Source organism: Channa argus, chromosome 4 (assembly GCF_033026475.1).
Source record: "Channa argus isolate prfri chromosome 4, Channa argus male v1.0, whole genome shotgun sequence".
In the NCBI taxonomy this organism is placed as follows: Eukaryota; Metazoa; Chordata; class Actinopteri; order Anabantiformes; family Channidae; genus Channa; species Channa argus.
In genome coordinates, this window is record NC_090200.1 from 6,586,880 (window position 1) to 6,602,074 (window position 15,195).

The 15,195-nt window shown below is 38.3% G+C and overlaps 1 protein-coding gene across 2 annotated transcripts in view; it reads left to right on the top strand.

The window, feature by feature from the left end:
* Window positions 1-15,195, top strand: part of LOC137126042 (neural cell adhesion molecule 2-like) — a 237,595-nt gene that overhangs the window by 177,082 nt on the left and 45,318 nt on the right. For both annotated transcript variants that reach the window (XM_067502442.1, XM_067502443.1), the window contains exons 6-7: window positions 6,036-6,153; window positions 11,868-12,037. In XM_067502442.1, the coding sequence (XP_067358543.1) occupies window positions 6,036-6,153; window positions 11,868-12,037 (288 nt within the window). The remainder of the gene's footprint in view (window positions 1-6,035; window positions 6,154-11,867; window positions 12,038-15,195) is intronic.

The following is a 15,195-nucleotide window of genomic DNA, read 5'->3' on the forward strand; positions in this document are numbered from 1 at the left end:
CCTGAGGTCTAACACAGAGCACTTAAAGCCTCCTTTTGTGCCAAAATCTGACTCGATGTCGATTCTTGTCCGTACAACAGCAGTAACAACAAACAGGGAGGCTGCTGAATCTGGACACTTTTCTAGACAAATCAACGTTGACTGCTCTTTAGAGTCTCGTGCTAGTTCTTTTTTCTTTGCTGTTACTTATTATTTGCTGCTGCAACAGAAAAATATTCACAATGGATCATCTGGTTTTACCCCGTTGTACGGCAGTGTTTCCCAAACCATTAGGTTTTTGGTGTCCTAAGAAAATATAATACTTAATTATGAAATATATATAATACTGCAATTGAATGTGAGGCATTAGTAGTTACATTTGTCTAACAGACACCTGAATGATAAAAAGCGCTTACTTTACTAGGTAGATAAAGCCAGTATTTCCAAGTATTGCATTTCTGCAGAAGATGTTAAATTAATCTTATAGCACTTAGTCAACTTTATTCTAAAGACGTAGTCTTGGCCATTGTCGTGATAGAAAAGGACTCTTTGTGAAACCTGTGCAACAGTGGCCTCGTTAAATATTTTGAATTGACATCTTGAAAAATGTCTCACAAAAGCTTTGATTATTTTGTAAATTACTAAATTTATGCATTTGTCAAGTGAACAGTTGCCTCTTCAATCACTAAATTTCTGTTTAAATAAAAGTCAAACAATGTCCCTCTACAAAAGGTCACACATTGTACTTTTAAATTGGCCACTCTGCGGCCAGCTGACAACCAGCTGAGCTGATTGAAAGCCGCAGTGTCTTTATTGTTAATTTTTATTGTGAACGACAATTGCACTTGATCACCATCTTTGAGTTGGGTGTTCCATGTAGTTCTATTCAGTTCATAACACCAATAAGTCACGCTGTTCTTTTTGACACGGCATGTCAGAGGAAATGTCAGTTCTGACTACTTCAGCAATGTGTTAACAGACATTGCTTTAACCAGCCATGCACAACAACATTTAGTCTGAACGCTGGGCTGAAATAGCTTACTGTATACTTTCCCCCATGTGAAGTCATAAATATTCATGTGTCAGTTGATAAAAGAGTGGTTTCTTGCCCATAAGCATGCAGCGAATGAAACTCAGCTGACCTGCTGCAGCTCCCAGTCTTCAGTGCATCTTCAAAGCAAACCACAGATGAGGAAGATAGTCTATCGAGGAAGAGGGCCACCCGCTGAATGGCTAATCAACCCGAGGCCAAGGCAGCTCAGCGTCTACAAAGGTGCCGAACATTTCAGGAACTGTTCTCAAAAGCTAGCACAGAGAAGTTGTGTGTGCTTTTCGTCTACTGTGCTGTATGTTAATACAATGTAGGGGAAATGAGAGAAAAAATTTTTCTATGCAACCAAAAATTTGGCATATTAATATTAGTTTACAGGTGTACTTTCACTCTCTGCGTGCTGTCAACAAGCTCAAAAGAGGCAATAAACAATACAAAGGGCAATATCAAGAGTTACATAGTTTCTCTCCCTGTGACACAGTTGCGTTCATCATGCTCATGTTTGTCCTTCTTGCCATGACTTGCTGTAATTTTTCATCCCTGACGGGAATCCCATGGAGTGGCACTTATTTGAGGACAAACGTGTTCTTCTTCCCCTGAGAAATAGCTATATCAGATAGACACAGACATACTGTAAATATCAGAAGGGCAAACCTACTGACGATGCCATAAACCCGACTTCCTCACTCACTGCCAGAGTTTCAAGCTTTTTCTAAAGCTGCCTGTTTTCATTGTTGATATTATGTTGATATCACTCTTCATGTCAAAAACACAAGGACAGAGCTTTTCTTGTTTAGTCAAATATTTATTCTTACATTTCATTTGTACTCTTTTTATGCATTTTGCAATCCTCCGTACACCTTAATGGCAAAAATGTACATACAAATTTTAACCTTTTTAAATTCCAGTTTACTTATTTCAATCAATTATTTATAACAAAACCCCCTCCACAAAAAAATCTATTGTTTTCCATGTAATAAATAGTGCGGGGATGTATAACAGTATATGGCAGTATAAAATCATACAAGTAATTTATGAAAAAAAAGCAGAAAAAAATGTTGATGTATGATGATCTAATAGCAGTTTTTTTTTTTTTTTTTTTTTTTTTTTTTGTGCGTGTACATTTTTGTCCAGAGGGTCGTAAATTTGAGGAGGGCTCAAGGGTTAAACAATAATTATCTGTCTCCTCTCATTGATGGCCAGCTTTCCCACTATGCATTGTGTTGTTTTCTCTTTGTCAGTATCAAGGACCTGTCCGTCCTCCATTTTGATGACCCTTGTAGTCTCAATGTGTTCCTATAGAAACTGATAGTACGACAAACTGAAAATAACTTCCTGGTTTCCCCTGCATCCCTCCTCAACACATCCACTTAATTGGTGGTTCACTCACTTACACAGCAGACCCACAATTTTCCCCTTTTCAGCTGTCAATGGAAACTACCAGCTGTGTCCTTCAAGATTTTTTAAAACAAATTTTCAGCGACATCAATCATAACCGCCTGGTGTTCAAGACGAGAATATAAATACAATGTTCTCTGTTACATTAGATTGCCAATTATAAATCAGGGCTGGTTTGATTCCAGCTTGTGTGCTAATCTAGGAGGCAAAACAAATCCTTAATAAGCACTCAAGGAAAGGTCTTGTCTCAAAACATTCACTCGCTGAATTTCTAGTAGGTGTAATATGATAATGACATTTACCAGGAACATTCTGCGACTTCTAACCAGGCGTGATCCCCACTTCATTGGATTTTATTAGCGCATAACAAGAAAGTCCTCTACCTCCTTATGGATGTATTGAAATAGGTCCAACGGCGTTCTAGAAATATGTTTGCAGTGTATGCTCTCGCTGGTGGGGATGTCTGTAAACCTTACATTATCTCCACCAAGCCTCTGAAGTTTCAAGGATATGACTAATACATGAAGAATTCATGGAGCTTGCCAGATTCGTTTTGGATGCTAAAACCGTGTTGCTGATTTGGCCTTTTGAAGTATTTCTGCTTGGCAGTGTGTCTCATTAACAGCGCTGCTTCAACAAGGCTCACCAATGTGAGAGTGTATTGCATATGAAAAGAAAGATACATTGGAGAACACTGGAGAGTGGAGATCTATTGGTGTGGAAATCAATGGTTATCATGTCAGGCAGATGCTTGTTTCTCTCACTCAACGAGTCAGGGCTATTGGAAAGGACTCATAGGGTTTGATTATTGCTTAGGCCATTTTATCCCTCAAAAGCTTTCTGCACCTTGATGTGTATCTCACTCAGGCTCATGTTGCTTGGTTTGCGTTCATTGGACGACAAAAACACAAAGTGTATCTTCATTTGTTGTCACATGGTAATAACTAAACGAGAAATGGGCATCAGACCCTGTAGAGTTTAGATTTCCTGTAAGGAGTTATTAACTTGCACAGTGCTACACACTGGTGTCGTTGGTGTAATTGATCTTTTATGAAAGACTGCAGCACACTGCAGTGGTTGGTTCACTCGGTATCTGCAACAAGACTTTTTTAACCCGAATTCTATCCCCATTCATTATCTGTATGTAAAAGTATGTTGTTGTTGTTTTTTTATGTTTTCCTTCTTCATCAACACGTCTAAAATACTGGAAAAATACTTTTAAGTCCTCTGTAATACTTTATTTACTACTCTCACCACATTGTGAGGAATAAGTGTCCTCCAGATGAAAACACTTGAAGGACAGACTCAGTTCATTAACTGTCAATAGTTCTACACAGAAATGAGCTCTGTTTACAGTCTTGGAATATAAAACAAATCAGTCTGAAGCAACACCTTTAAAGTCTTTGAACCTTTTTTCGTACTTGAGTTACCCAAATGGTGCTGAAATAATTTCACTGTGCAGCTGCCAGTTACAGTAATACATATTTAACACAAGTGCAAACATCTGTTAAGTAGGGATTCACTTACAAGATAGAAAATAGTCGGCTTTTCAGACACAAAATTCCAGATGTCTTTAGAAATGATGTCTCTTCATTTTTATGCTTGTTGCTATTTGTGTGGGTTGGGTTGATTTGTTGTTGATCCTCGTCTTAGATACATTAAATAGCTGAATTCTAAATGAAAACGGATGCAAACAAGAAGCCACTGCCATAGTTAATATGTTTTCTGGCCTTTGGTTTGAAAATGAGGGTGTGCTATTAAAAGCAAACCAGGTTTTTGGAGAGATTTGGAGACATTAGAAAAGAAGGAGGAGTGCGTTGTGAGGACACTTTGATACCTTGCATTAATACATGATGTCTCGTGTAGATAATCATATCTGATCCCAAGCTTTTGCATTTATACATAGAATTCACATTTGTCATCTCATTGTGCCAAATGAAGTAGCTGAAGCTACACTGATTGACAAATAGTTTGTTTTTTAACCTCAGTCATTTTCCTTTTACTGGGAAGAGGGAGAGTATTTGGCTTCAGTGAATCCAACAGCCTGTCACTTTTTAGTTTTAATTTCAGACAATGGACAGATAGGTAATGACACGCAGCTAAGAACTCAAACCGGCGATGTTGCTGTCAATGCGTCTCACTGAAGTGGCCAAGAACATCCAAAGTGAGCCGTCCATATTGTCTATATGCCCCACGTGTATCTTACAAATGTAACTCGATACGAGCATTTTTCTGAACCCTAATCTTTGTCATAGTGTGTGCTGCGCTCTTCCCGACCACATGCCCACGTGTCCCTGGGCAAGACAATGAGCCCCCAACAGTCCATCCCCATCCCCAGCCGTGCAGTGACGGTCCCAAACCCGGTAGAAATTGGTGAGGGTTGCTTCAGGAATAATAAATAAATCTTGGTCACAGTGTCTTTTGTTGAACTGTGCTGGCACACGTGTTTACATTTCCCTCGTATTTGCGTGTCAATCTTGCTTCACAAGAAGCAAATGGAAGGAGTAAATGATTCAGGTCTCCAATAAGCAGCTCTGAACATGCTTAATTATACCCTGATATAGAACAGGGTCACAGCAGAGTGGTTAGAGTAGGAGTAGAAGTATAGCATAAGTGCAGGCTTGAGAAATGGACCAAGACGCTTGATAAACACGCTTGTGCCTCAGAGCTGTCATTGCCTTGTCACCGCGCAGGCAAACGCAAAAAAAAAAAAAAAGTCTAGGCCTGCTCTGCCTCTGCTCTCCTTTTTCGGAATGACAGGATGACATTCCTCAGCTGATTGGATGGCAGGGACACCCGATGTGTTCTTGCCAGCAAACATATGCTGTTGATAACGTCATCAGGAGCTGTGCTTCTTATCAGTACTGCTGTTTGTATAAGCTTAGCAAGACATACTGTGTTTACATGTACACCGTATACATTTAGTTTCTGTGTGATGAATTTCACCACCACATTTAAGCATGCGAATCTCAACGTAGTGATAATAAGTCACTTTATTATCTATTAATATGGAAGGAATAGTGTGGGGAAACAAATAAAACAAAGAAACTCAGATGTGTTTTTTGTCACTTGTGTTCCTTTTAGTTGTAATATACCATACAAACAAATGTGTTGCTTTGCATTTACATGTTTAATCTAACAGCAATGAATAGCTTCTAAATTTGACTCTGCTGAACGCGACCCGACAAAACAATCAATAGCCACGGCTCAAGCACTTGACGGGAAATTATTAGTTCATTCACAAAAGAAAAGCACAGTTTTTCACAGATGTAGTACAGTTGTATTTGATGTTGAAAACACATTTTCTGTTTTGCTATGGTTTATGTGGGTTTAGTTGAGCATTTCTGAATCAGACAACAGTATTATGGTTTCTCATCGCTGTGTTCAGGTCCTTTGTGTTTTCACCAAAGCTGGGTCAAAATGTTACTTGAAATCCTCGTGGGATTACCAACAGAAGTAGCAGTTTAAAGTGCATACAGGCCTCTCACAATAACTGATTCCATTTCATAGTCATTCAGATTGTAGCTGTGAGTCTAGATTTAGTCTGGTCTAATGAAAGCATTCCTGTCTGATTGTGTTGTTTTCTGCTCTGCTTTTGTGTCTGCAGTCCCTCCAGTGTTGTCAGTGCCCCAACAGTCCTTCAACGCCACAGCTGATTACCAGGAATCAACCACGTTTACATGCATCTCGTCTGGGTCTCCTGACCCTGTGGTCACCTGGCACAGGTACATTCATTTTCCTTAACACGTAGCATTGGTCTCTGACACTCAGCTTAAGGAGACAGAAAAAAAAAACAACCGTCAAATGTAGATAGCTAGTGCATACACACCAATGGATACTGTAATATTACATACATAGAGATACGCTGAAAAGTTCTTGGAACCTGGCTCCAGGGATTTGCTCCCATTTATCAGCAAGAGCATGAGTGAGGTTGGGCATTGATGCTTGGCAGTGATGTTTGGCTTGCACTCCCATTCCAATTCATTCCCAAAGTGGTAGTTTAGGTCAGGTTTGTTTTTTTTCATAAAGGTATACTACTATATTATCACTTACTTAATGTAATTGTTAAAGCGATTGTCTTAGCAGTCCTTTGCCCCCTGATGAATCAGTAGCCATACTACAGATGGGCACATGCTTCAGTTCTCACATGAAAACTCCTACGATAAAGCATCAGAGCTGTCACGTGAGTCGTTATTACTGTACCTTGAGCCTGGAGGCCCACTGGTACTTGGTGGCCTGTACTGTTCAGTTATATTGGCTATTTCATCCCCAGCAGCCACGAGTACAGTATGTATGCTGATGACTGTGTAAAGACGAAGTAACTGTACTGTTGCATCACAGTCTTGCATATCTTCCAAAGTTACAAAGGACCAAAATATTACTGTGGTTTTATTCACAAAGTAATATTTATTCATTCATATTTATGGTTGTGTGATTATTCTAACCATAGTGATATTATTTGCATACTTTATGTAGTATGCTTTGAGCACAGGAACGCATGATAAGCGACTCATGATAAAACAGGAATGGTCCCACACACTCATGTCTAAAATATCTTTTGCTGTAGCACTGAGGTCTTACTTCATGCAGCTAAAGTTTAAACTACACTTCGTACAACAGCCTTTTGATGATAAAGTTAAGTTGCAGATTCAATCCACTTGCAAAACAAAAAAACATAGAGACCATGTGCTTCTACTCATAAAAATTACAAATGTATTTATATTCATTTGTGCCTGGATCTATGTTATTACATCCTTGAAAAAAAAAAAAAATACCTATACTCAAATTTTGAGGTTAGAGATATTATTTCGCTGTAGCTGAGAAATTTATAGTCCGCCTTCACACATTGCCCTCAGCAACCACACAATAATATCACATGGCTCATAGCAACAGTGTGAAAATTTGCACCTGGAGAGCATTTGACACCCCACTATACACTCCACAGCTCAACATCAAGTAATTAGCTTGCACCTATTCAGCCCACAATCGTGGCAAACTATTTGCACCTGAGCATCCATTGATAACACTTTACTGGCATTCCAGTGTTCATGCTTTTAACCTTTTCATGCAATGCACTTTTTGGTCAATTCATCTTTCGGCCCAATGCAATACTGTTTTATATATTTGCTGATTTAGTACAAATCGATTATAATGTACATTTCTGGGCAACATACAGTACATGTTAAATTTAGTTTTTACCACGCAACACCAATGTAACTTTGATGAGAAGCATAGTTGACAAGACACATCAGACATAGTTTATTGTGTGACGTATTTCATTCCCCGGGCAGATTTCTGTAAGTTGTTTTTCATGCTGCACTGAAACGGATAAAAATCTTTGGCTGCCTGCAACAAAATATATTCAAAAAACACATGCTTTGAGATACTGTATTATTGTACAATTAGATTAGTAGAAATGGGCCGAAAGGATGCAAAATATGCCAACACTTCTTAAAATGTCACCGTTGTTTGCTATATTCTGTAGAATAAGTCTGTTTTTCTATAAATACAGTTAATTACAATAATTACAAAGAGAGAAGCAGTAAAGTGACGCCTGGTGAAATGACACTTAAATATAGCTCTGAGTTGAACATATTAACACATAACAGCTTTCAAGTGTGAAGCCTTAAAATCCACATTTATCCTCCTTTTGTTGAAATGTCATGTTTTTATTTTCTGTCTCTAATTATGTTTTGTAGTTTTTATTGCCGACTAGAGTTTGATTGCTTTAGCTGTTTCTCTAAATTTAAAATAATAAAGAGGTATAAAATTAATATTAAAAGTATATCAGACCCTGCCGGTGTTCAGGTTCATTTAGAAGCAGTCTAAACTGCCCTCTTGTATTTTATGTGACTTTCTCCCAAAGCATAATACAGACTCAATGAGTACTGAAGTGCCTGAGTAACATTTTGAAATATAAGCATAATCATGGCAGAAAAAGGGAAGCACGCGTGTCACATTGTGAAGTACAAACAAAATTTGAAGATGCAGCACAGCTGGAAACAAGCTCAACTCCGTAGGCCTCATTCATCTTCCTCTCTTCTTCCCAACCCTAACAGGAGAAATTACATTTACTCGAGGGTGTGTTACCTTGTCTTTTCAGCAATAGAGCAAACCAGGAAAATTTGATTTTAATGATTTAACAGCATGCATAATATAATGCAGCAGATTTCACAGTGATGATGGGTGAGAGCTGATGTATTGATTCATTTTCTCTTTTAATATTGAGACCATCCATGTGACAGCTTTGTCCCTACAGTAGGTAATTATTTGACTCACTTGCTCTTTTTTTGTATCTTAATAGGAAATTGACTTATAGTTGGCATGGTAATTGCAAAAGGGAAGTGGAAAGAGAAACCTGCTCATCTGTAAACAATGACATCTTTATTTGGCTTGCGTGTATTATCCAGTAAGCCAGATTTAGAATAAAAAAATAAAACCTTACCAAAAGATTCAAAGGATTGTTGCCCAGTAAAAATAAGGAATCTATGTTTTACCAGTGTCCGGTGTCAAACTTTCATTCGCAATTTAAATGAAATGTTTTCAAACCAAAAGGAAGGTAGCCCAACAAATTTAACGGTGACGTCTTCAGTAGTTGATGCAGCTGGTGAGCGAACCACCGTTCGCTGTCATCACGCCAATAAGTTGCACTGTAAACATCATATTGTTGTTTCAACGTAAAAACACAAGTTCAAGGGCTCCCTGAAATTTATTTATTTATTTATTATTTGCTATTTATGTAAAGTGCTGTATTAGTTGGATTGATTTCGATGTGTTAGTTCATTGGATTAGTCACTTAGTCGCTTGAACTGTGAAATCTGTGGCAGTGTCATTTCAGTGGTCTTATGTGCAAAAGTCTTGTTTGTTTCCATGATTTCATTTAATGTGTTGATTTACCTTCTTGATTATTCTTGGTATTAGAGTTCTGTAAAATTAAGTATGCACCAAATTGTCTCCGTCAATTTGAAGAGTCAGCTCTTTAAGCTGAGAAACAGAGTAGCTTGACTGAACTCAACCTTTGTAATGGTTCACATTTTTTATTGGGTTTTTAATTTTTTTATTGTGAAAACAACCAACCGTTTCCTAATCGAACATATAAAAGTTAAAGGGTCGGCATATAGTGCTTTGATGCACTGATGGGGGAGCTGCTATGCAGATGGCCAACATTCACCGGGAGCAACTAAGTTAGGGTTCAGTCTTGCTCCGACCTAAGGTGCCATCTGGAGTGTAAAATGGTGATATATTGTGCTATTATCAATGAATCTATTTAAAATTTACAACAGAATTTATATTTCAAATGTATGTCATTTGTTTGATTTTACTAAGCAATATATAGAAGAAATCCTTAGCTTTTTTACTACTGGATTAATGAAATGTAACGCATGTAAAGGACATTAGAGATCCTCTTAAACAGATCATAAAGCTCTGCAGTGTCCACTAACTGACTTACAGTACACTGTCCTTCATTTCCCAGGTCAGTAAGTCCTGTGTGTCAATCCGAGGCCACGGAATTAAAATGCCTACACCACAACAAAAGAATCAGCTTGGGCGCCAACAACAATCACAACCCAATTTAGTTTTTCTTTTGATGTTAACACCCCCAACCCCCACCCCCAGGTATCTCCTACCTCCCAGTTGTATTTCCTGTCAGTGTGAGGTTTCGCTTCATCCCCTGTGCATCTTGCGTAATGGACTACCTGTCAGCAGTCAGTCAGTATAATGACATTCAGCGCTGCAGCCTGCGCTGCACTGTCCATTCCAAAGATGAGGCCTCTCTTCATTTCCTCTTTGGCCCGCCAGAGTTATTATTACTTGGCTTTGGTGTTTCCTCTGTCGACTTTCAATTATCCTCCTTCTCTCTTTCCCTACAGTACAGTGAGACAGGAGCCTGGGCCTCTCTACACAATATTGCTGTGTATGTTTGTGTGTGTGTTTCTGTCTGAGTCTAGAAATCTCCACATTTGAAATCCCCAAAATAATAATGTTTTGTTTTTCATTTACATAGCCTATATTGTGTGAGTCCATACAGAAAAGCCTCTAAATATATTTAGAGTAAGGCATTATACTAAGCTCTGTGTTCTCACTGGTTTTGAATTCAATGTTCACAAAAGCTTATAAGGTTAAAAAACAGGGTTTGAGACTGAGGGCATTATCATTCATATTGAATGAACAGGTGAAAAAAAATATATAAATGTGCTTTCATACAAACTCTTCATGTTTCATATTCAAAATATTGTATGGGTAGATTCATAATGAAATGCTTCAAATAATGACACTAATGATGTAATAACAATTTCCTTAAACTAGAGTATTTTCATTTTAGACATGGTTTTCATTCACCCAGAGAAACTCAGTTGAGAATCCAAGCTAATGTCCAGCAATGCTCCACCACACATTCATCCAGTACAACCACCAGCATTGCACTGCATTCCAAATAATCGTTAGACCAAATATGTCAAAATATAAATATATTGATTTGTGCAGCTATAAAAACACATTCACATTCGTCCAACATGTCCGGGCAGGAAAACATTATAAATCTCAGTCCTTTAGTAACTATAGTAATGTCTTAGTTAGTTTCCCATCCCTGTTTATTTTAAGGCGTTTAAGACGCATTTCCATTTACTTTATTTCAGTAATTGAGCTAGTCTTTCGCTTGAGCCTTCATGCAGATAGCGTTAAAAAACTGTTTTGAGTTTGTCCAAATCTTTGTGAGCATGGGGAAAAAGTAAAATTTTCTCCAAAACTAAGCAATCTCTTTAACCTTATAGATTACACGGCTGGTTAAGCGGCTGCAAATAAACAAGCGGGGGAGGCTGCAGACCTGCTTCACGCCATTATACGTCTGCTATGAAGCTTAAATATAGACACGGATCAATTTAGCAGTTGCTTTTTTCCGAATAATTTCCCTACAGAGTCCAATAAGAAAAGGCATTAAGTCAGCACTGCATTCCACACCACCCTGAAGTCGTTCAGTGAGAGCTGCAATCCATGTACACAACAACAAGTGAGTGCGGATGAGACGCACATATTTACTGAGAATATGAAGACGAAGCTTGAGAAGTCGTAGCATGTTAAGAATTTTAAAGACACGCAATAAATGATTCACTGAACTATAGTTGTTTCAATTAAAGTATGATGTGTCTATCCAAAATGCCTTCATCATACTTAAAAGGGTTTCTATAAAAAGCGCCGTCATGTTTTCTCCTGTTTATGTGCTATAAATAGAAATTGTTTCAAAGTCAAGCTGTCTGGCCTAAGTCTATCTTTTATAGGATCAGCTGACATACAAAGTGCTAAGATTAGAACTCTATAACATCAAACATGTGATGCAGTGTGAATTTAGTGAAGGTCACGCTCAGGTGTGAATTAGTTGCCATATTTTCCTCTCCTCATTCGTCTGTGCCGTGCGCATTCTCTGCTTTTTTAATTTGTGCAGGAAAGGGCAGCAGCTGGAGCCGTCAGAGCAGTATATTTTCAGCGTGCTGGAAGGTGGGTGTAGCATGTTAACCATCCGCAACATCCGACAGGGCGATGGGGGTACCTACTCCTGCAAGGCCACCAACAAGGCAGGATCTCAAGAAAGAGAGCTGTTCCTCAAAGTTTTTGGTAAGTGTCTCAAGAGCATAAAGCTGAAGAAGCTGAATTTGAAAAGGCAAACGGAGAAAACACTGAGCTACTGGTTCAATATGTCCGAATGTGACTGATGTTAGTGAAAATCTGGATTTAAGATATACTGTACTTAATTTGCCCTTATTGTCCCACATTGGCTGAAGGTCTGATCCACATTCACTCCCTGCTAATGAGTTATGCATATTCTCTTATGCTCCGGCTAAGGCTATGTAATGGTTGGTAAAATCCTAAATGTGATTGTAAGTCCACTTCCAAAGCCCTGCTTCGCTCCTAACCTGGCTGTAATTCAAACTCTATGCTCTGTAGCACTCTGTAACTCTCAGCATTGCTTTGGGCAGAGGGCTGGGCTTTTCCTTCCCTATCCCTTGGGTGATGTCACGGTGGGAGTAGCTTTTACACTGCTCACTCTCTCTAGGCGAGAGATTTACCATTTTACCTTAAAAAAGTTCAGATCTTGGACAGCACAACAGGGCCCTCGCCATGACCCTAATCCAGCCCACTGCGGGTTCTGTTTGTTTGTTTTCCATCATACCAACTCTTTAAAGATTTAACAGAGATGTATTCGCCTGAAAATGAATTTTAACCTCATTTATCAATGCAGGGTCTTCAGATTAAAGTAGTTTTAAGTCACAACTACCTTCACTGTGCGGCTGTGACAGCAAAATATCTTCTACACAGAAATATAATATGCACGGACAAATTACGCTCAAACCATCTAAATGAAGAAATAAGTGCAAAAAACAGTTTTGTTGTTGTTATTTGGATGAAGTAGCCCTGTAAAAAAGTTTTATATCATTTTAAAATTTTTCACTTTACATTATCTGTTATTTTATAGTTCACCAAAGATTTTATATATGATAACACCGCCCATGACTGTAAGAGTGTTTTATGTTTATCCATAAAATTTTACGGTAAAGATCTCCACAAATCCTATTTCATAAAAATAGTTTTTCAGAAGCACAAATGTCCAAATATGGTCCTGAGCCCACCACAGTACCAGCTGCATTAAAATGATGTATTTTTGCAGAAAGAAAATATTTCTTTTACTGCTTCATATTTAAATTACGGCGCTTTTTCGATTTATATTTTCATAAACCTGCTGGCTATTTCCTCACAGATCACTCTGATGTGCGTACTCCTCTCATGAAAATGTATGGAAATGTGTGCTCTTCTCATCAACATCGTTGTTGATGTGAGAAGTGAGAAGCACTTGTTCCTCAAAAATGCACATTTAAATGAAGAAGTTATTAAAGGGGGAGGGAGGAGTTCTACTGTCTATGATGCAGCAGGGCAATGCAGTTGTAAGTTAGTTTTTTTTACACTTGACAGCACAGGCAGGAGGAGAACAGGCCATTTAAATGTAGACAAGGTGTGTGTGCAGGTTTGTGTGTTTGCTTGTCATTCATGTTTACACACTGGGAGTGTTGGTGCTTCATGTTTAACATCAGTAACTGGGTTTTTATTGTTTGTTTTTTAATTTTCCCAAAAAAGAATATAGCCGCCTCGAACTTCTTAATACTATAGTTCAGGCAACATTTGCCGAATGCTATTAAAATTATGTAGACGTGATGTTTACAGTTTACACTCAGCTTTTAACCTATCATCATATCCAGTGATTTAAACACTCATTTACAATTGAACGTAAATTTAATGATTGCAGTAGGCGAACGTAGACAGTAAATCCAACATTGTCTTTTTTTTTCTCAAGTGTGTATGATTATATGATTATAGGTGATAAAATGATCTGAATGTAATAAACTCTACATTGCAAAATGAGATGAAATATGTGACCAAAGCTGGGCGGAAAAAGACGAGAATTTATTTCTTCAAGAGACAAATTCTCATTTTGCATCAGAGGGCAGGGAATGAGCTACAAAGCTGCAGCAGCTGCTGGGTATTTATTTTAACAGATGGCTTTCTACATGTAGACCAATGGCCATGTGTTGCCACAAGCAGGTTATTGTGGCAATTAATTGCTTGAAGACTATTCATTGCTTTTTCACATCCCTACACTTCAACACTTTCACATCTGGGGGCCCACTATCGCTACACTGTGCCGTCTGGCTGCTGTGTCACGTAGCAGCCCCTGGGCCACAACTGCAAAAAGTGGTTGGGTCTTTTAGCTATTATCAGTCTTCAGGGATTATGTTGACTTGTCTTACCCTTTAGGCTGGGAGTCAGTCAATGCCTCAAATGACAAATCTACTATTTATACTTTATTGGTTTAGTTTGTTGGTTAGCAGCATGTCTGTGGGGATGTTTGATCGGTCTAACTAGACTGAAATATTGAGTTGATTGCTGTAACGTTTTGTGCAGGCATTCATGGTATCTATGCATCGAGTATTCTGATTTTGATCACCTGACGTTTCTTTAACTACCAACTTGAAGTTGACATTTGTGATTTCTAGTGAAATCTCTCAATTAAAGAAAGGACTGACACAACTTTGTCATCCCATCACTTTACTTCAAGTGCTATAATCCGGTGAGAAAAATAATTTGTTCTATACTTTCTATATTCCCTTAAGCCTAGGCTGTATTTTGTATTTGTGGCAATTAGCAGATGTTGAACCAAAGTCAGAAGGATGCTCCTTCTAACGTATACAAGCATGCATGCAGGCTGCTTATATACTTGGCTCAGTTTTTTTTTAAAATGGACCTACATGTTTTAATGCAGTACGTGTCCTGATAGAACAAACAATACCTGGCTCGAACTGCAAAACCAGATAAGACAGAGTTGAAATTTGTGAGGTGTGAATGATTAAAGGGCGACTTTACCAATTTTCAACTTGCTTTCTGTGGCTTAACTTGGCGTGTAAATGTACTTTTAAGCGTCCCTCTGACTTCCCTGTATTAAAAAATGTCTTTGCTTGTACCTGAAAAACTCCTCCTGATGGAAGGCCCGAGCAGTTTTTCATCATTAGGAGCTCAGATGATGTCATCTGGGGGAGCTCTGGAAAAGAGCAGGTTGACCACGATTACAAACTCCATAGTGTGAGCAGCAAGATAACATGATCTGAACTGAAGTGATTTCATCTGGAGGCATTTTCAAGCTAGAAGTAGACAGATATTTTAATATAGGGAAATCAGAGGGAAGTTTAATGGTATTTATGTACATATACTACTCAAACTAGAAC